This window comes from Eucyclogobius newberryi, unplaced genomic scaffold (genome assembly GCF_026437365.1).
Source record: "Eucyclogobius newberryi isolate DKJ021-1_F unplaced genomic scaffold, fEucNew1.0.hap1 SCAF_1, whole genome shotgun sequence".
In the NCBI taxonomy this organism is placed as follows: domain Eukaryota; kingdom Metazoa; phylum Chordata; class Actinopteri; order Gobiiformes; family Gobiidae; genus Eucyclogobius; species Eucyclogobius newberryi.
In genome coordinates this window covers 12,594,448-12,617,886 of record NW_027315723.1, presented here as the reverse complement: position 1 = coordinate 12,617,886, position 23,439 = coordinate 12,594,448, and the positions used below count along the sequence as shown (strand labels likewise).

Below are 23,439 nucleotides of genomic sequence, written 5' to 3'. Positions count from 1 at the left end.
ACATGATAAAAAAAGCTAGAATCTTTGAATGAACTAGTTTAATCTCTCTTTGACCTTACTAATGTTATTTTAAAGAAGCAGTACTTTGGCTTGAGTTTGAATAATCCTTCTAACTCTTGATTGTACTAGCGTAAATTGTGTCAAAATGGTGATGATTGCAACTCATAAAAACAGCATGTGTTGCCTTGTTATTTCTCAAGGTGAATTTTAAATGAGTTCTGTCTAATTGGCAAAAGCAACACAAGCCATCACAGATGGAAAAACAGCGAACAGAAAATATGTTTGTGAATGTGTCAACTCACAGCTCCATGCAAAATAATGAGGAGCTAGACCTGCCAAAAGCATGTTCATTTAACTCAATATTTATTTAGTCTAAAGGACCTTTTTATGCTGTTATTTTTCTCTAATAAAACATTAGAAATTAAATACATGCAAGATAGATACGTTTAATGCCGTACTGTGGAAAATTCTAGGCAAAGCAATGACATCTCCAAAAGGACCGGGGGGTCTCATTTACAAAACATTTCATGTAATTCTTATGAAAAGTGTTAGTACAGACAAAACACAAACTTCCTTAAACAGCATCCATATAATTGAGACTCAACACTGAGCTCAGATCGCCTCTAAAAGCCCCAAAGGCATGTGAAGTTGGTTATTTACTTAACATGGAATCTCACATACGTGTTTGTGTAAACTGAAATGTAATAAATGTTCTGTATAGATAATTAATCAGCGAGACAAACTCAAACCTACATATTGCATCTTTTTACGAGTTGAAACATATTTAATTTCATACTGACACACGATGCCTGTGTAATCTGGGATGACAGGTGGAAAATAGCATCTTTTGCTACAAACTGATACAAGGCATTTACAAGGCATCCAAAAAATGAATTCTGTCAGAGGAACTGAAGAAGCTACTTGGATGAATGTCGAAACATATTCACTCTTAAAACTTTTGTCCAATGTAGTCACCCTCTGGTGGCAACACTTTGAAATGCAGCATGACGAAATGGCCTATTGGAAACACAGCTATTAGCAACGTGACACTAACAGGTCCATGTTTCGTAGTGAAGGCTGAAATTATTATTATTATTACATGTTGAAAATGACGTCGAGTAGAGATCCAAAACAAGACGTCACACTGAGGAGACGTCCTCCAAAAGTGTGTGAAAATGCACATACATAAAAGTATTTTTTCGGATCCTTGAAACATTAGACTGGGATAAAACCTTAAATATGATTATCTTAACAGTGTTATGGTAAAATGAGCACCGGTAGTTCAGCCTTAAAGTCATAGGCACTTAAAGAGAATTTACGAAATATTTAAATAGACTGAGGAACCAAAACGTTTGCGTGTTAAATTCTCATTTTATCCAGTTTGTAATGTCGTTGGGTAAAAAAGAGGTTTTGATTTCAATTTGTGTTTGTTTTTCCTGGTTAAAAAAGGTCAATGAATAATAAAATACATACATAAAATGGGCAAGACACTCACCAACCTTGACTCTATTTGTATCTTAATGAAAGCAGTGAGATTTATAGTTTAAAAAAATCTTGTTGAAGTTTAGCCTTTGCATCAACACGCTCCAGTTTTCTGTATAGACAAGAATAGACATGAATTAGTGATCTTGTGAAATGTTTGGACATTTATAGCTTAGTGTGTGCCGCTGTGACTTCACATCTGCATTTCTCGCACAAACGGTGGCAGAGTGATGCGTTTACAAGTATTTAAGTGTTAAAACGTAGCTGCACTCGTTTCTCTCTTTGCCAAAGTCTTTAGCTCTCCCTTCTACTGAACGTATTGAAACACAAGTCCACTTCACCTGAGCTAAAATCCCGATTAAGCCCTTTGCCCTTTGACCGAATTGAGGCCAAATTTAGCCACGGCATACATTGAGGTCTGCCAAGTCGAGTCAGCAACTTGGACTGAAAGGCTAAGATGCTAATGCTAGTTTTAAATGGACAATATTGACCAGGGCTATTCAAATCAATATTAAAAACTGTAAATATAGCTCTTGTTTACAGGATTTATTCTGGCTGAGCTCTAGTTTAGCCCTAGTTTGTTTGTGTTTTAGTCCTTTTTCAGCTTTAGACCTGTTTTGATTCTGGGTTAGTCCTGGTTCAGACCTGGTTGTTACTAGTTAGGCTTTAAAGCTTTTTGTATGTCATTTCACATAAAAATCGAATCTATCAGTAGTTATTTTATTGTATTACTTCAACAGTGTTTGGGATATTTCGTGCAACCCAAAATGGTGTTACAGTATTGGCGTTTTGTGCACCTTCGGCCCAGAGGCCTTGGGCTCAATGAAAAGTAAGTTGAATAGCCCTGATATGTGAAGTAAATCATTTGTTATTTAGTCTATCTATTTATTTAATGAGACAGGGGCCGTGCACAATGTATACTAACCTTAACAGGAAAGATGCATTTTGTGTTGTGCTATTTTCCACCTGTATTTCAGACTAGAATTACTTAAAATCAAACATCTGTTGTTAGAACTAATACTACAACAACTACTATTACAACTACTGCAACTACAACTGAGACAGCTGCAATTATTACTGAAATTACTACAACTACTACTTCTGCAACAACTACAGCAAATACAACTGCTACCACTACTTCAACTCATTTCAGAGTATGTATAAAGGACCAAACTGGTTCCATAAATGTTGTTTTTGTTTACATTAAAAGGGCTTTTTGCTTTAAAATGATTAATTGCATATGCTGTAAAATAATAAAAGTATCTGAATTTGTTTACTATATTTAATTATCAGTACCTTTGATTATAGTTATGGTTTTCTTGTTCCCTATATTGTAAACTGTTTTGTTTTAGACTTATGTAGGGTTAAGGTTATGTGTAATATCTAATAAATAAATAAGCAAAGCAAACCTCTTTTAGTATGTTTGATTTGAGATAATTAAGACACTTCACAACATTAGCAACAAACCTATAGGACAAAAACAGGATCATCTTTAAAAATGCAGCTTTTCTGCTTATTGTTCTGCTATTTATGGCCTCAAAGTCACTTTTTGCACTTTTGTTCCTGTCATATTGTTTTTGTAAAGCCACCGCTGACAGTAATCCTGCTGCGCCTTTCTTGAAAGTGAAAAACATTGCACTCTGTACCTTTGTTTGTTTTTTTAACACTTTGAGCTAGTTTGCCAGGGTTTTAAGTTCAACTATGATCATTAGTTTTTGTGGGTAATACTTTTCTTCAACACTATGGAGAAGTTTTCGGATGAAAAGCGGTGCAGGAAAAACACCCAATGTTTTAATGCATGTGTTGAAAAGCATACAGTGATGCGTTCTTTCATCAGGATTTGGTGTTAGCATGACGGCTACCTGGAGCAGAGAGAATTACCATGGGGAAATAAACAAAAGCTAGCGTGCCCTGACATTCTAATGTAAACACGCAGTTGTAATAAGCGCAATTTGACTATGCTCACATGCGGCGATGGTTTATGGACTTAAAGTAAGCACAGGAGACTTCTGGATTTCTACCAATTCACATCACAAATCTGGGATATTTGAATGTGTTTTTGTGAGAGGGGGACAACCTCATAAACAGGATTAATAAAACAAGCATGAATTAATCTAAATACAACTCCAGGAAAGCTTTTGATGAGGGAACATAGTGAACATTGCGAAACATTTTTGAAAGAGGCTATTGTGCATGATAAGTGTCCTTTTAAATGTGTAATAGCTAACACGCGCTCCTCCTGATTTAAAAACTTAAACATTTATAATCACTGAGTTGATGCTGCAGGATGTCATTAGCTGTAATACGCAAATCATTTCATAATGAGCTTTATTACCAGCTGTTTTTTTGTAGGATCTGGCAACCCAAAGTGAAGAACTTTTTCTGCTTTCTGATTTTTTATTTAAGTGTAAACATAATGTAAAAAAAGTTTTGTAAATTTAATATCTAACATCAATATTCTATCTGAACAGGTTTACTTTGTATTAGAAGACACCGATTTACAATGGTTTTGAAATATTTAACAAAAATCCTATGTATTCAACAGTTAAATACAGTATTTAACCCCGAACTATAATTTTTTAGGCTTTTGCACATTCTTCCAGTGTTTTTCCTTAGACTAAATGAAGTTAAAAGTAACCATGCTGTGGATACCCCTGCCCCGTGTCCAGTAGTTGAAATTAGCTTCCGAGTGAGCCAGAGGATATTAGATTGGCACTCAGCGGACCAACTTTACAGCAAGGTTTAATAGTACAATACATCACCCAGCTTGAAAGTTAGAGATGCATGTACAATGTGCCCATCAGAAAGTAATGGTGTCTTTTAATTAACTTTGACACATTTTAGGAATCAATTTGTATTGCATTTATTTAAAATGCAGGAATAGTAATAGATAAATAGTATGGGTGGAAATAATTACATTTATTTCATACTACATTTTATATTGGTGAGTGACGTGTCAGGACAATGCATCTTATTTTGCTGGTGCTAGGAAACTAACAATCATCCATCTATTTTCTTCCGCTTTATCTGCGGCCGGGTCGCTCCTCCGAGGGGATCCTGAGGCGTTCCCAGGCCACAGAGAGTCACTGACCCTCCAGCGTGTCCTGGGTCTTCCCTGGGGCCTCTTTCCAGAGGGACATGCCCAGGGAGGCGTCCAGAACAAATGTCCTGCGCTCCTCTCAATGTGGAGGAGCAGCGGCTCTACTCCAAGCTCCTCCTTTGTGTCTGAGCTCCTCACTCTATCTCTAAGGGAGCACCCAGCCACCCTGCGGAGGAAACTCATTTCGACCGCTTGTATCCGCAATCTCCTTTCGGTCATTACCCAAAGTTCATGACCATAGGTGAGGCTAGGAACATAGATACACAACAGTCCGATGCAGTGACCGTATCACTGCAAACGATCCGCCTGTCAATCTCATGCTTCATCCTGCCCTCACTCATGAACAAGACCCCGACATACTTGAACTCCTCCTCCTGGAGAGGGCAAGCCACCTTTTTTCGGTCAAAAACCAAGACCTTTTGAGGTGTTTTCATTTGAAACCGTCCCAGTGCATGTTGCAGGTCCAAGTTTGATGGAGCCATCAGGACAACGTCATCTGCAAACAGCAGAGATAAGATCCTGTGGTCCCCAAACCGGACACCATCCGACCCCTGACTGCACCTAGAAATTCATGCGACTTGTGACAAAGGGCAGCCCTGGAGACCAACATGCACTTTGAACAGGTCTGACTTACTGCCGGCAATGCAAACACAGCTTCTGAACAAAGGGCCTCGGACCCCGTACTCCCGGAGCACCCCCCCAAAGGACATCCCGAGGGAAAGATCCACAAAGCACATGTGGACTGGTTGGGCAAACTCCCATGAACCCTGGAGCATGCGATGGAGCGTAAAGAGAAACCACTCTGCTCCTCCTGAGGTTCAACTATTGGTCGAATCCTCCTCTCCATTACCCTGGAAGAGACCTCACCGGGGAGGCTGAGGTCAAACTCAGGACTAACCATCATCATTAGGATCAAGGACTGAACACACTTTTTTCTTCATTTAGTTTATATTTTTTTGGACTACATTTGATATATTTTTTTCATCACCTAAAATGAGCCACAATATTTATTCATGCATCAACGGAACCTGTAATGTACTACATGAAACATTAGGTAAGAGTAAAGCATCGTTAATGGTCACGTTTTGTCATTACAGTTTTATTTTTCTTGCATAGTGCATTACATTGATTCTTAAGATTCCTTGCAAGAAAAAGCAATAGCACAAGACACGGATTATGACCAGTCCTGAAAGGTGACATAATCTTAAAACCTCTCCTTACCCTCCCTCACCCCCTCCCCTGTCCCGCCTGTGTGTCCTACAGCTGAGTTCTCTGTGGAGTAACATGCTCTGACCTGGGGTATTTAAAGTCACAGATCAGACACATGACACACATATTTAGAGTCTAATCCTCTTTTTTTTCTTTTCTGAAGCGAGAAGTGATCCACCCACAGTCTGCATGTAACCCAAGCACTTTGCATCCAATCCAATTTACCCTGAGAGAGGAGGGGAACGCGAGCGGGACGTCCCACAGCAAGTGACAAGATAATGGTCCCCGCTAGGCTACAAGTGCTAGCAAGTAATAATGTGTTTAGGGCAATGCTTACGGAAGGTTTTCAAGATGGCTATAAAAGGTGGACAATTTATCGGTGCTAATATTAGTATTGAAAAAAACTGCAACTGTAGCCATGTATATTTGTTACTATACTTTACTTATATTTGCACGCCTCACTATAGATGTTGATATGTTATCGGCAATTATCGTTTATCTGCCACAACAGCAGGGCAAATATTGGATATAGATGAAAATATCCATACTGGACCAGCCCTAATGATCAGTATTTGGATCGTGCACTTGTTCTAGAATTTGATGATGTCATCATCTCAGATGGTGGGCGGAGCCTGTGTAACTCAATGTGAGATTTACTGTTTTGTTTCTTCCAAATATGCCTGAAAAATGACCCCCATTTAAAACTGAAGCTCTTTCCTGAAAAATTCAGTTTTAGGGGAAAATGTCCCGGCAGAATCCATGTTAAAGTCCTATTAATTTTTCATTTTATTTTAGGGTAATATTGAATTTGTGAGTTTCGAGTACAAACTTACCCTCATGCTTCACAGACTTATTGATTTGACTGGAAATAAGTGGTTTACTGGCTTTATTTTTATGTACAGCATATTATTATATTAAGCAGCTCGAGAGTTCCCTTTTATAAAATGGTGGACAAAATGGAATAAATAAAGAAAATGTCCCTAAGCGTACAGGGTTTAAAGAAATATCTCCAACATATTTCCACAAACATTGGACCTCATTACTATTTGTTTTGGATTGACTTCACAAATGTATGTACTACAAACTATAATAATGTCATGCTTTAAAGTCCTTTCAACTGACAACAATTGCGCTTTTGGAGTTGAATAATGGCACCACTTTCTGAGGCAAATATGAACAAATAATGATAATAATTTTCCTGACAGAGAAGATGGGGCCCAGTAATTACAGAGAAATTAACCATTAATCAAAACACAAATGTATCATTGTCCTATTTAGGCTGACGACACAATAATGTAATATTGTTTTCAAATGCCTTTTGAATACTCATTGCAAGTAATTTCAAACAAACTTGTCAAACTAGTTGTGTTGGTAAGCTGTCAAATACTCAATCAAATATAATTATAATGATCATGTTTATTGCCTCTGATTCATCTGATTGTTCTTACTTGATTACACATTGCCACTCAAGCTCCATGTTTGGAGCTAATCTTACCCAAAATGAACGAGGCTTTTAACACCATGGGAGACTTATTAAACTCATTAGCATAATCACTGCTAAGTTTACCAATATTTTAGTGACATTCTGCATACTTACAGCTCCCAAACTTCAGAGGGCAGGCGTGAGCGTCCATTGGAAAGTCCTCGAGCTGCATGGGGCATTCGGCCGAGATGGTCAGCCTGACAAAACAACAACACAATAAACAAGAATCACAAAAGCGCATTGCATAATTTCATTGGACATACTATGAATCTTTAATACAGGAAAATGTATTATAGATCTGAGGTTTTCCAAAGAATGATGTGCACATAAAACAATGCCTGTACAATATTTACCATGTACATTAATATTGTATCATGGGGAGAGAGGGAGAAACAAATAATAAAAAAATGCATTAAGAAATACATGAAAAAAATAAAGTAAAAACTGAAAAAAATATCCTTATGTAAACCTTGTGGGAAGTGCAATATTTCATGAACCTTTTTTTGAAGTGAGAATGCTGCCACCTGCTGGAGAACTAAAATGTATTTCTAGATTTCCAGTCAATATTCTGCATTTCTGGCGTCCTTTATTGATGGAAGAAGCTCCATGCGGTGATGAAAAGCTAGCTTTGTGGCCAGGCCTCAAAGCCCTCAAAATGGCGCCTAGAGACAGGACGCTGAAAATACTAAAGCCATCAAACTGCGATTCATACATATTCTACTACTTCTACTTCTACTACAACTATTACTACAGCTATTACAACTACAACTTTATAGTACCAAATTTGGGAATTAGGAGTGAAACATGACTGCTTTTCACTATATTTTTACCAATGAATATTCTATTATTGTGATTTAAGTGTGAAGCAAATTGTTCTACCCGTGCAAATCTCAAAGGTAAATGTTCACAATAAATAACATAACAACATGGCAGCATCTGGCAACATTGAAACTACACATACTCTAAGTCTCCATAGTACACTAAGTGCAGTCATTTACTGACACACGTTCAACACAAGTGTGCCTCTAAAGCCTGAGTCTCGTGGGGGAAATTTGTATGCTTGAAAACATAAATCGTCCTTTGGGTTTTCTTAATTATATTGTTAAAGGAAATGTATCGTGACAAAGGAGATCAGGCCACAGAGGAAGCTCCAAGGGGCCCAGAGGTGCACCCATGGCGACGGGATTAGCCAAGTGCATCATATTAACTAAATCACTAAATCATGGGAAAATAAGACTATTTTTAAGGAGTATATGAATAGTAACATGTTACGTTTGTATGGAATAGGTTGTGTGGTATTTACTTTACAGAAATGCCAAATGCCTGTATGTTGCTTTGGATTTGTTGCTGTTTTTCTCCTCCGGTGCAGTTTGATCGGTAATAATTTCACTGATTTGATTATTAAAATAATGGTATTTAAGTAATTAAAAAAACAAAAAAATCATATTTTAAAATTGTGGCACAGACAATAAAAGATAGATTACTGTATTAATTATTTACTGTGGTATTACCAGTATTAGTAGCTATTAAGGCATATATTTCCCATCAGGGCTAAGCAGAATGATGATTAATAATGGACCTTTCCCCACCCACACCTCCTATTGGGCTGCTTCTGTAAGACTGAGTGAGTGACAGTTGGATTCAACCAATTGCAACGAAGTGTGAACATTGTGAAGAAGCGAATGTACCTCTTCAAGGTCATATCAAAATTCCAAGTTTGCATGAAATGTGATCAAATCGAAATAGTGAGCCAGACCACAAAGAAAGATCTTTTTATCGCCCTTGTCTATTGCACATCATACTGCATTTGTGTGTTAATGTATGGCATACTTGAATTCTTACAATGTTCCATCTTCTGCTTTTCTAAATGGAATGTTAATGCGTATCTATCGCCATGGGGACAGGTCCATTCTGAGGAGAGGCGATCTATTCACAGTGAGAATGGCATGTTTTTCAAGATATTTCTTAGCAAACACCAATAATTGAATGAATGCAAGAAGTTTAATGTCATACTGTGGATCATTCCAAGCTAGAATAAGTGTACTGGTTTTGTTTTAAATGCTTTTATTTGAAAATGATACACGTTATATAGTTTTGCTTTATATAAGTCTAAGTATATATAGACTTAGACTTAAAGCTTTTTGTATGTTATTTCACACAAAAATCGAATCTATCAGTAGTTATTTTATTGTATTACCTCAACAGTGTTTGGGATATTTCGTGCAACCCATATATATATATATATATATATATATACAGTCCCCATTATAGAGCTTTTTGTATTTTTATTTTACTCATGAATTTACTCATGAAATAAGTCATTCATCACAAAACATTTCATTATTCATCCATCCATCCATTTTCTACCGCTTGTTCCCTTCCGGAGTCGCTCATTTATTTATTTATTATTATTATTATCTTATCTTATTCCTTTTTACTTTTTAGCTGTTTCGATAGTTACACACTGTAACAATGTCGTTATTAAGGTGAGGTATTTCATAATAGGTCAATACTTTTTTCTTGTATTCCTAAGCAGCCAGGCTAGTAATAAAATTGATGAATTAGATTTTTCCTCTAACAACTATAAAGAATGTCATTTAAACCGCTTAACCGGATTTTCGCATCATGACATCATCTTTGAGAGAGTCAAATTCAACATGCTAAAAGCTTCAAAACGGCCGAGTTAATTGCGGTCAACTATGTCCATCTTCTAGTCGATTTCATTCAATGGTTATGTGCCGAGCTAGTCATGTGTGCGTAATGATAATGACTTAATCAAGCCGGTGCATATTAGCGGAAAGGCAGTGTTAAACATCATCCGTGGAGATGGATTCACAGGATTTTTTTCATTCAACACAAAACTCAAAGGCACACAGTAATTACCGTGGATACTTGGTACAACAGCGGTAGGGTGAGCAAATGGATGTGTGTGTGGAGACATGTTTTATGTTAACATGTTATCACCTGCAACACTGTGATGTGCAGAGCTATTGTGCGTCTTCAAGATGAGGCTGTAGTTTACTCGGGAGGGATGTTGGTATGATAGCGGTTTGTTTGTAAAAAGCTTCCAAAGTATAAAAAAAGATACATCATTTCACACTTTCATGCATTTTATCTTGTTATGAATATAGGTAGTCATAGGTTTCATGTTTTTTTTACAATAATGTTTTTTTTACAATACAACACATACAAGACACAAAATATGGAACACATGGTAAACAACTACGTACAAGCTTCCATCCAAAATGAAATGACACAAAATGATGTCCCATCCTGTCCCTCGTATGTGTAGTTATTTAGTCCAAAGTTGGTCAAAAAGGTCAATTTTCAAAAAAAGTCTGAAAGTAATTTTTCAAATTTTTGAAGGTCTGTGATAATTTCAGTCAGAAAATGTTAATTTCAGAACAGACTGAATGGAACACGTTTTTTAATCAATATTAAACCCATGGATATTTACTCTTACTTATTGAATGATTTGAACATTAATGTGCTCTATAACGTATGTTGTCTTGTTAATGCAGTTTTATTCGTTCAGTACAGAAGTCATATTTTTGCCAAGTACGTTTTAGTCTCACTTACCATCATCATTTACATCACAGTACGGTACATTTTTTGGCTTCCAACCAAATTTGTGAGCAGTAGTTTAGTCCACGCAAAGGCCAATAGTAGTTCATGGTAAATTTTGTTTCCATGTAAAGCAAAACGGAACCAAACAGTGACTCACAGTTCAGACTGCACCTGCCCTATATTCATTTTATAGCATTTCTCCATGTATGAGTCAGAAGGCCATAGTGAGTACTGTTAAGTGCATATCCTCCTCCCAGATGGTGTGTGTGTGTGTATTTGTGTGTGTGTGTGTATTTGTGTGTGTATTTGTGTGTGTGTTAGCACTAGCATTAGCACACAGGAAATCAAGTCCGTGGCGGTCTGTGGTTAAGCTGCAGTAGTAATGACACTCACAAGATTAAACCTCAGCCCTGGGCACATCTGACCACCGCCATTTTTAGAAAGAGAGAATTTTGAAAAGGCATTGCCTCTTAACTATGTATACAGTTTGGCCAAATGCATATAAAGAAAATAATGCAGGAAAGGTAAATGAATACATTTAGAAAAGAAGAGTCTAAGAGTTATATCCTCCTTTCGACCTGGTGTGATGATTTAGCTCAGTTTAGACCGGGTTAGTCCTGATCCAGGCCTGGTTTTGTTGTGGTTTGGTTCTGAGATGGTTCCTTTCCCCGCAATACTGGTACCTGTGCTGTGTTGACCATAGAACCTTAAAAGTCTCCATAAAATCCATTGAATAACTCTAATAACTAATAGCATGTTTAAAAAGTAAAGTTCCTAAAGTAAAATGAAAATCTCATTATGTTCCACTTCATGCTCCCAGTTGCCTTCACTTATAGAAATTTTAATTCATTTCTTTACAAACTCTTAAAGAGTCTGTGCTTCCTGTTTATAGGTGCCATTTTGAGTACTTTTGACCATTCACTGTATTAATGTGTTTCAGATTGTTAATTGCTATGACAACGCAGTGTTAATTTAGACTTAATCGAAATCATATTTAAAGGTGCAATGGACGATTTTTCGGCGATTTGAGAACGCAGGCGGAAGTGCGCTCTCCCGTGAGGGCTGATACAACACACACGTGCCTTTGTTTATTAGCGCGACGGATCGCATCGCATCTCTCGTCTCCCGTAGATTTCCGTCTCTTATGAGTCAACTCGAACTGTCTTTCTCCGTCTTCATTTTGTCCTGTACACTGAGGGAACTATATTATGATAGATCAATGCTGCTCAAGGGGACGAGCCACACGCGGCTGCAGGTGAGCGGTAGGTGCGTTTTATGATTGATACGTGGCAGGACAAATCGGCAGTCCACGCCACTAGGAAATAAGACTCAGATTTGGGCCAAAAAAAATCGTCCATTACGCCTTTAAGTCAAAGGACTAATTCTTTTTAGTTTTAGTCTAGTTTTAGTTCTAGTTTTTAGATGAATTGTGTCGACTAAATTGATGAAGTTTAACACTGAAAATTTATTTTTTTGACTATGACAAAATTGTATTGCATTTCGTCTTAGTACATTAAACAACGTGTTCCTTGGACATTCAGTGTGTTCATGGTCTGGTTTGAATTTTTGTGAAGTTCACAAACTCTTGAGAATCCACCTTGTGCTTGTTGCGTTCAATTGTGATTGGACCAGAACCATCACTGGACCAATCACAGGGCAGCATACTTGATCAGGAAGAAGCATAGAGACGCTTTGTGCATCTGAGGACGGGAAAGATGTCTGTGCTTTTCCCTCAACTGGATTAAAAACAATTATTTCTGTGCTTGTTCCACTGTTGTGATGCTTTGACCAATCAAATATTTGTTTTAACGTCCCGGTCGATTCACCTTCCAGATTGATAAATGTGTAGAACTCAATTCAGAGTGATACTCGCATCAATCTGGCATGAGACGGTTTATTGGTTTGGGGCTTTGGGATTGAAATAATTTAGGTTTTATTATATTCAATATATTCAACAAAAAATATCCATCAGTCAACAAACACAACTATTTTCCGTCATAATTTTAGTTGACATGCCATAGTTTTAGTCTTCATGGTTCCTTTTTATGTTGTTTTCATTAAGTTTTAGTAAGCAACAAAACTATGACTAAAATATTTTACTGGACAAAATGAATATTGTGGCAATGGTGTTAATTTTTCACCACTCGAGGATGGCTTTAAATAATACAATTCTAGCACATCTGCCGCACGTTTCGTTGCTTCACGTGTAATCTTCCTATCTATGATTTCTCATTGGGCGGTATCAACTGCTCTGATCCGTGACACAATCCTTCCTAGTTCCTATGTCCTAAGTCCTACAGCCACCGTGACTCCAAAGGATAAGCACCGAATTATTCTAATACTCTGGTTCAAAGGTCACTGCATGCTCTAGTAGTACTTATAGCACAACTCACTGACTTTTTATGTCTAGGATTGATTTCAATACTCAACATATTTATCATCCATATTATTTTCAACAACGTCCCACAATGCAGCTAGTTTAAAAATGAATAATAAATAGCTACATTAATCACAACTAAACATTTTAAATGATAAATATTGTGTCAATGAGCAAAGGAAATAAACGTGAACACGACTTGCAACGTGTCTGGTTTGGAAGGAAATAAGCGCTATGACTTCAAATGTCCACTAGATGACAGTGTTCTCTCACTGTCGCACACTCCCTGTTCATTCATTCAACATTGTTTTTCTCAATGTCTAAAACTCGTATAAAAACAAGTTAACACAGGGAGTATCTCTGTTGGTAAATGGCGCTTTTACAGTGGTTTAAAAAGTAGCAAAGGTTACTACAATTTCTAATAACTTCTACTCGTTCTATTGCTCCTACTACTACAACAGCTACTATTATTATTAAGGAGAAAACATTTTAAATATAGTAGATTTTGTAGTTGCATCTATAGCCAAACTGATATTTATACTTACTACTACTATCATTGCTTGGACCAGTTTAAATCTTTAACATCTTGCTTAAAATGTCTTTGTATTAGTATTGTTTTTGTTTAGTATTGTATTCGTCTTAGTAATTTTTAGAGAGGATTTTTATCACGATTGACAAACCCTTAATTTTCCTTTGTATACATGCACAGTTCCTCCTTTTCTTAAATAAATATATACTAACTATACATGTGTTTCAGAATGACGAAACAGTAGGACTGTTGCCATAATAATTAGCAATATAAAACTGAATATTACATATTTTAAATGGGGAAAAAGTCCCAGAATTGTAGATATTGTTGCCATGAATAGTCACCAGTATACATCTATTGTACGGTATACTAAAATTTTACGTTATAGGCAAAGTATCGTCAGTAATTGTGATCAAAATTGCGACATATACAGTATGTGTTCAGTTTTAAGTGCACATTTTAAGCACATTTAAGAGAGAAGACTGAAAAATGAACTGCTAAACTAATACAGGAATAACAAGCATTTCAGAACATATTTGTAGCCGTCTTAACTCGATTTGCTATATCTTGCAACTACTACTTTAACTACCTTTACTACAATTCCAATTCCAACCACTACTACTAAAACCGCTACTTCAAAAGCACAAGTTGTCGGCCTACTTTTTCAATCGCCTTACAAATCATACTAGACGGCTCGAGACAGGCAATTTCTTCTGTGTCTTTTGAAAGCGTAATAACCCCAGTAACCACGAGCGCAGCCTCCATCTCCCCATCTCCACCTGTTTGGCTCCATAAATCACTGCACATCTGCTCACCTCATCGTGTACAGCAGAGTGCCATTGTCCCGGAGCCGCAGCAGCTTGTTGGGAGTGGTCATGTTGTGCGCGATGGACTTCTTGCCGTTCAGGAAAAACGTATCCGGGGTCCAGATGTTGCTAGCCAGGAGGTTGTTGAGCGCGAGCATCTCCATAGGGCCCTTGAAACGCAAACGCTCGTCTCTCCAGCTCTGGCGGAAGAACACGTCGATGGTGTACTCCTGTTGGGGAGAAGAATGCAGGGTTATACTGTGGAAGAGGTTGTTGTTGTTGTTGTTGTTGTTATTGAAAAAAAAGGTTATTGTTGAAAAATGATAATATAAGTAATGAAGTAAAACACGTTTCAATAGAATTAGTGTGTGAAATTTCACATTAACATAGGGTACATCTATATGTGCAATAAAAATCAAATAACCAGAATCATGAGATGATCCAGTAATTAGATCAGATTTTTGCTGTGTTCACACAACAACGACGACGACGACGACGACAACAACAACAGATTGCTAGAGTACAATGAAATAAAACATATTTTTGACTTGGCAACATTAATTTGACCTTTGTTTCGCAGATTTCCTTAACAAAACCAGCTAAATCAAACATAAATTTGATTCGTTATTTGGTCTGTATGTAAACACAGCCTTTACTACTTCTGCATATTGTTATTACAGGTACATCTAAAAAAATTAGAGTGTCATGAAAAAAGTCAATATTTTGTGTCACTCATTTCAGAAAATCAAACCCGTTCATAGATTCAATCACATTAGAGTTAAACATGTCAAGCCTTTATTTCTTCATATGTTACGGATAAAAATAATCCTTTTTTTTTTTTTACATGAGATCAAAAAGGATGTTTTAAAGAGCTTTTGAAAAGTATGTTCATTTCATTTTCATTCCATGGCCTTTGCAAACTCTGCTGAGCTGAGCCTCCGTGCCACGCCACATTGATGCTGTAATTCATGCAAAAGGAGAACAAGTATTGAGTGCATGAAAATGAACAAACTGTACTTTTCAGAAGCCAGACATTTCTGTTACCTGTATATAACATGTATATAATACAAATACATTATATTACTATGCAGTTATTTTTTACAAGATAGTGAATCTATATTACTGGTATATACGGGTTTGACTTTCGTCATGGTATTTTCTGCACCATGTCACTTTTCTGGTGGAGTTTGTTTGTTTCCATAGAGATGTACTTTTATTCAATTACCGCTGTTTTATTGCCAATTTGCTACCATGAAAAATACATTCACTGCAAGTTTCATAAATCTAACCCAAGATATATATATAAAAAAATATTCTAAATAAGTGAGATTAGTTAAGTTTATTTTAAGAAGTCTTGATAAGCACTTACTGCACTGGCAGATAATTTCACACATTTTAAGGACATTTATGCCTAAATCAAGTGTATTTTTCAAGTTTTAAGAATTTTGCAGTGTTGTTACTTTGAGTGGGGGGTCGCTTCTTCATAGATCTGACCTGTAACTTAAATGGCCTGGAGGTAGACCTGCAACTACCGTATTTTCCGGACTATAAGTCGAAGTCGCACCTTTTTTCATAGTTTTGGTCGGGGTGCGACTTATATTTATACTTATATACTTAAACTTGAACTCCGGAGCGACTTATATGTGATATTATTTGTTATTTTCACACTTGCAACCGCATTTCATACTCCAGTGCAACTTATATATGTTTTTTTCTTATCTATTATGCATTTTTTGGCTGGTGCGACTTATAGTCCGGAAAATACGGTAATCATTTTGCTAGTCTAGAAATATTTTATTCATTTAATTAAATACTTGTTTAGAACACAAAAGTCACATAATGAAAGATTTTTTAAATCAAATTTGACCCAGGTGACCCTTTTGAGGATCTTAGTGGATCCTCAAAAAACTGTTTCAATCAAATACTCTACACATGTTTTGCATCATTTATGATGCATTTTAAGTTTTTGGTCAGGATGTGACAAAGTTCCAGGGCTATGAGTACTTTTTTGATTTTCTTTTCTGATTCTGACTTTTTCAAGCCCCTGTCTAGACCAGTTAACGATTATTCGATGACTAAATGAGTTGACCTCCTCGTCTCTGTGAAGATGCTGCTTAATGCCGTACTGCAGAACATTCCAGGCCAAACAATGACACTTTCGCGGGGAAAATAAATACTTCTTGTACCTTGGTGAATGAACAAAATGTACTTGATTGTCCCCATGCTAGTATGTGAAGGCTATTGTCTATACCTGTGGATTAACTGCAACATCTTTCTTACTATTCGCACATCAATATGAAACGCAGAGGCGGTCTACAACATCGACGCATATTCAAATAAATGTGTGTGTATTCAAATAAATAACTCTCTTTCTGCATCCCGCTGAAAAATGATCATGACATACTCGCCTTCTATACTATCCAATCTTGTATCCTTCTTTTCCTAAACCGTCGATAGCCTTTTCTAATCAATTAACACAATCGGGCCGGTCTGATCGGTGCGGTGTCAAAGTATGCCAAGGCTACTGCGAGGTCTAATGGAAAATGTAATGAAAATAGAAGAATTAATAGCTTTTTTCTGCACCGCGTAGTTTATAAGAGAATGACTTAATGGAATCATTTGGATCACGTTGGAAGGGGCCAGCCACTTTGCATTAGGGCTGCAGTCATTTAGTCTTGTTTGTTAATGCTCAAAAGCAGCTAAAAAAAACTTAGAAGACACAACCAGGGCAGGATTCAAGGGTGAATAAGTATTTCAAAAGTATTAGATACCGGTATGTAAGTTTAGTAGAAATTAGCCAAAATAAGTGAGACTAATATTTTATGTATTTATGCCTGAATTAAATCACATCTGCAACTGCTTGACTACCGGTACTACTAAGTGTCTACTACTATTACTACTATTACTATTACTACTACTACTACTACTACTACTACTACTACTACTACTACTACTACTACGACTACGACTACGACTACGACTACGACTACGACTACGACTACGACTACGACTACGACTACTACGATTACTTGACTACTACGATTACTTGACTACTACGATTACTTGACTACTACGATTACTTGACTACTACGATTACTTGACTACTACCACTACTACTACTAATTTACAACAACTACTACTGCAGCTAATTCACAATTACTACTACTAATTCACATTACTACTACTAATTTACGATTACTACTGTTCCTAATTTACTACGAGCACTACTACTAATTCGGAACGGAAATTCACTTTTTCCATGTATGTATCTCCGGATCTTGATTTGATCAGGACATATTATTTGCCTTTCGCTCACAATTTGCTAGGCCCATCTTTTATAAATGTTTCACATAAAACTGTACTTGAGCTGAAACAAATGAACATAAGTAAAACATGACACGGGGAAAAAAGCAAGAATATAATGGTATAGTTAAAACAATGTCAATGAAAAAAGTAAATAAATGCTTGTCCAATGGATATGTTCCTTTTGCACTGCACACCTTCTGTACTCATGGAATCACTTTGTTTTAGTATTGTACATCGTTAAATATCTAGTTTCCAGGTACCACATGTTGAACAGCTAGAACAATCTATCCAGGGAAAATGAACACTATTTGCACTGTATGAACTCACCATCTCAGTGTCAGAAACGGGTCCGAAGCTTGTCACAAAAATATTGGTCTTGATCTCTGTGACATTCTCTGCAAAAATAGAAGACACGAAAGGATGATTGGAAGAGGAAACAGGCAATAACATACACAAACGAAGAAGAGAGAACAGTAGTATTATGGGCTGGATAGTGATAGTACCCAGTCGTTATAAGGATAACAGAAGTAAATATGTTCGGTTTTGCTTTATTGGGCATCGAGCAGGTCTGGATGCTCTGGATCCGCGTATACGACTGTTTACTTTTGTTCAGCTGCACAGCTTTTGTTGTTTATTCTTAAATATGAATATAACATCTACTGTAATTTGACGTTGGAGTGACAATAATAGCATTGAAATGGCAGCTTCCAAGAGCTGATGAGTTCGGCCATACTACTACTACTACTACTACTACTACTACTACTACTACTACTACTACTACTACTACTACTACTACTACTACTACTACTACTACTACTACCACCGCTACCGCCGCCGCCGCCGCCGCCACCACTACCACTACCACTGAAGAGTGCTTTCAGTCATATGCGCAGCTAAACAAAAGTGTTTTTAGCTTGGATTTGAACATTGTCAGAGTAGAGGCCTGTCTCACATCTTCAGGAAGAACGTTCCAGATGGTTCATATGGCACTAACATGTCCAAGATGTACTTTGGTGCTAGGCCATGGAGAGACTTGTACACAAGCAGAGCTGCTTTAAAGTCTCTTCTCTGAGCCACAGGAGCCAGTGCAGAGACCTGAGAACAGGACTAATGTGATCATACTTCCTGGTTCTAGTCAGGACCCGAGCAGCAGCGTTCTGGATGTACTGCAGCTGTTTTACAGCTCGTTTGGAGAGACCAGTGAGCAGGCCGTTACAGTAGTCTAATCTACTGGAGACAAACGCATGGATAAGTCTCTCTAAATCTGGTTTAGACACTATATTTTTAATTTTGACAGTGTTTTTTGATGACCTGGGAAAGCAAGAACATCTCCATGGAGACAAGCAAATGACAAACCCTCCAGAAATGATCAAACTTAAAAATTATCTTTAAGAAAATTTTTGAATTACACCAAAGACTTTTGCTCTGAACAGAATCACCTTTCATCGACAGCCCTGATCATAAATAAATCACTTTGAGATCTTGGGGCACCGTGGCTTATTAAAGCTGTGCATAGAGACACATTTGTAAATTTGACAGCGTAAGAATGTATTTAGTATTCTTGAAACTTCTATCTTGTGCACGACACGGGAAAAGCCAGACTTATTTGCTGTATTTGTGACGGGAAAGCCTGGACAAATCGCTCCTATGCATATCAATTTATTTGAGCCCAGAGGTGACATATGCCTGGACTGTGGCAGGCAGCTGAATTTTGAATCATTTTTTTCAGATTTGTATTTATAGTCCTCTCCTCGTCAAGGGTAGCAACTGTTACCAGGATGTGATGACAGGGTTCTGTCATGACACATTGTCTGCCATGATAAAAATGTGCTTGTATGGGGCAAAAATAACATTAACATTATGATACTCTACTACACAAATATATCTGTACTGTTTGTTCTCATGTTAACATTAATGATGTGTAAGGATTTGTATTTTTAACATTCAACCATTAAATTAAATCAAAATACATATCTTCAGGATTGTACAAACATTATGGATCAACCACAAAGGTGGAGAATACTAAGAAATTGTACTTTTTGCCAGTAGATTTCTAACACCATACTAATATTTAGTTTGTAGTAGTAGTGACTTACTACAGTAGATGTATTTACACTTTGACATTATATAGTGACAAGAGTAAACAACATGAAATGCTTGAAACTGAAATTTGTTTTTGTGCCTATTCTTTGGGAATCCCAGAATCTGTGCTTTATTTAAAGTGAGGTATGGTGTACATTATTGCTCCACATAGGGGACATTTGTTTGCCTGGAAAATCCAGAATGATATCGCTCTGTATTTTCTAAACAAATAAATAATATTATTTTACTCTACTCAACTCTGAGCAACCAAAGTATTTTATGATAAATGTTTTATGATAAATATGATGAAAAATGTATGTCCTGATACTAGTTAATATATTCAGTGGTTGATACATTTTGCAAGTTTTTGAATTCCTACTAAAGTTAGGCAGTTAATTAAACTTTAATCAAGATTCAATCATTTCAAATGGTCATAGATCATTTTTTTAATCAAAAGGTCCACAGCCAACTCGATCAGTAAAAGCATGTGATTTGGAGCAGAGTTCGGAAAGATAAACAGTTTTCTTCAGTCCAAAACTATATTTGTTTTTAGAAAAAAAAAAAAATAAACATACAGATTTTTTTTTTGTGACCGATCAAAAGATAAATAAATCCTACAACTTTTGTCTGTGTTGTGTCTACGTGTCTTAATTTAACCGTTTTAAGTACAATCAGACAGACAGAGAATCGTAAAGCCCTGGCAAAGTCGTTATGCACATCACAGCACTATAGATGCAGATATATGAAATGCAATAATGTTATGCTTGCTGGGGCTACATTACAATAATAATAATAATAATAATAATAACTTTTATTTATATAGCGCTTTTCAGTGACCCAAAGACGCTGAACATAATAAAAAAAGGGGGGGGTATTTACAGACAGGGGGGGACAACACGTACAATACACATTAATATACAGATAAAATGAACAAGACAGAAGAAGTAGAGAGAAAAAGATGGGGATGTAACAGGGGGTAGAAGTGTAGGCAATGGGGTAGAGGAGGCTAGGGGTAGGGGAGGTCATAGGCTTGGGTGAAGAGGTATGTTTTTAGGCGGGATTTGAATGTTGTGAGTGAGGGAGAGTGGCGGACAGGTTGGGGGAGGGAGTTCCAGAGTCGGGGTGCTGTTCGGGAGAATGCTCTGTCGCCAAAAGTTTTGATTCGGGATGTTGGTGCAGTCAGGGTGAGAGAGGAGGAGGATCGGAGAGCTCGGGAGGGGCGGTGGGGGATGAGCAGGTCAGACAGGTAGGGGGGGGCAAGGTGGTGAAGAGCTTTGAAGGTGAGGAGGAGTATTTTAAAGTTTATGCGCTGCTTGATGGGGAGCCAGTGGAGAGAGCACAAGACACAATGGTAGAAGTTTGCTAATCCTATGATACATTTGCAGAACATGGTGTACAATGGCGTGAAATGCAAACAAAACCTAAATACAAGGACAAATCTTGAATATAAAAGCATCGTAAGGAAAGAGTCTGCTGCAAACTGAAAAGGAATTGCCTTCATTTAACAGAAATGTCTTTAGAGGGAGAAAAGTGTCTGTATGAATGGCTCCAAGGTTATCGGTGGTTGCCAGGGCGAGAATGAACAAAACAGCACAGTACAAATCGTGTTGGTGATGGCGAGATTGATTTACAAAGGTCCACAATGGCTTTTGTGCTCGAGACAAGGCCAAAGCGAATATCTTCAGGACCATCAGACAAACATGTGCAAATTCACCTGAGAGTTCCTCAAGTCTACCTGCAACGCCGCTATCTGCCAATGTTTTACATTTGGGGGGGAAAAAAATGGCATTTCTGAAAGCAACTCGGCAATATAAAGTAGTCTTTATTTTACACCCTTGATGAGTTTAATTAAGTACAATGTAACACAGTTTAACAACCTGTAATTACATTGTACTAAGGGGACTGTGAGAGTGTCAGATTTTGTTATAAAAGGTTGTTATACAGTGCATTATTGGGCAGTTTCCATAGCTACAATATATCAGATCAGGTGCCGTATAAATGAAGCAAGTAAAACATTTTCAGTATAATAACAAAATGGTACAAGGACATTTTGTTCTCTGCACAGGCATAATTTGTTTGCACAATTTTTTATACAATGCACAATGTATTGTTTCTTAAGGCGAGGCAGTGCAGGTCAAAAGGAAACATCTTAAATTTAAAGATACACATTTGAAACTTCTCCGGTAGAACAAAAATGTATTCAAGTTCTTAATTGTGTAATGTTTTCAAATAAAAATAAGGTATTTTATGTGTAAAAATGGCCCAAATTCAACATATTTGGGGCATTTAAAGCTGAAAAATGTACAGGAACAGGTTGACATTTCTTGTGGTACACGTTGCATACAAAAAAAACAGAGGGGATTTTTGATATCTCATTTAGTTTTTTAGTAAACTAGATCAGACAGAAAATTTTATTCGCCTCAGTTTTTTTAGACCTAAAACTTGAATAAATCAGGCTTGGAATTGGATCTAAACAAATCCTTGCGTGCAGTCCGTCAAAATCCTGTTCAGTCCAAGATTGCAAGCGCTGCTTTAAGGGCTGATCTTTATGTCTCAGACTCAAACAGACTTTGAAGTTACAATGTCCCAGAGAAATCTATGGATGAAGTGGATTCAATTAAAGAATAAAACACCTTTAGAAGCAGACCGGACAATTTAGTTGTTTCCATGTGAAAGCCTATATGAGAGAGCAAACTGATCCAAAAAAACTAAAACAAAATTAGTTTTGCCTGTAGTGTCTTGCCTCAAATAATTGCAGTGTTTATTTGCAAATAGTTACCATAAACGCTGCTAATTTAACTAACATATTAATGTGTTTTATCATATAATTACTTTCCGTGCCTACAGGAAGGACGACTTGCTCACATGTCAATTCTTTGCCCTTTTTCCCATGAATCATTGCTGCAATGCTGGCCAGAAAGCTTGAACACACTAAATTGGACATTGTGACATGAGAACTTTGCATTTCAGGCTTTTCGCTCTTGAAAATACAAATAAATGTTGAGGCAAAAACAAATTAAATGTTCTTTCGTAAAATATTGTAAAAGTTCAGATACGTATACAGATAATGGTGTGTAGAGGGAGGCTCAGGTCACAAGCTTAGAGGAAGATATTTATGGGTGTAGATATGATTACCTGCAGTTATTTGGCATAACGATGGAGGCGTAAGGGTTAAAAGGGTGGTTGGTGATTGCCTGCTGTGACCTCTTTAAAGAATGTGTCTACGAGGTGCCTTATTGATCGATTGGATTTGTTCTAAAAGGCCATACATCTCACAGTCAGTCACATTTACCGTCACCCGTGTCAAGGCTAGATAGAGCGTTCCGATTAATGCTAACACATACTAAGCCATTGTCACTTCTCACCAATTACTATATATAAAAGATTGCCTTGACTATTTACACAAGGGTTGCACGATACAACAGAAATCCATGCGACTGAATCGATAAATATAATGAAAGATGGCTTGAACTGCAAAAAGTGCTTGTTTTTTCTTTG

General features: G+C 37.0%; 2 protein-coding genes across 3 annotated transcripts in view; one reads left to right on the top strand and one right to left on the bottom strand.

Moving 5' to 3' along the window:
• LOC140379220 (gamma-aminobutyric acid receptor subunit beta-3-like) overlaps nucleotides 1-23,439 on the top strand; it is a 115,246-nt gene that overhangs the window by 9,324 nt on the left and 82,483 nt on the right. The gene's annotated exons all lie outside the window — the stretch shown is intronic.
• Nucleotides 1-23,439, bottom strand: part of LOC140379634 (gamma-aminobutyric acid receptor subunit alpha-5-like) — a 40,408-nt gene that overhangs the window by 14,727 nt on the left and 2,242 nt on the right. Inside the window, exons 5-7 of the mRNA XM_072464294.1 lie at nucleotides 18,187-18,254; nucleotides 14,563-14,783; nucleotides 7,389-7,471 (exon numbers count right to left, since the gene is read on the bottom strand). Coding sequence (XP_072320395.1) covers nucleotides 7,389-7,471; nucleotides 14,563-14,783; nucleotides 18,187-18,254 — 372 coding nt within the window. The remainder of the gene's footprint in view (nucleotides 1-7,388; nucleotides 7,472-14,562; nucleotides 14,784-18,186; nucleotides 18,255-23,439) is intronic.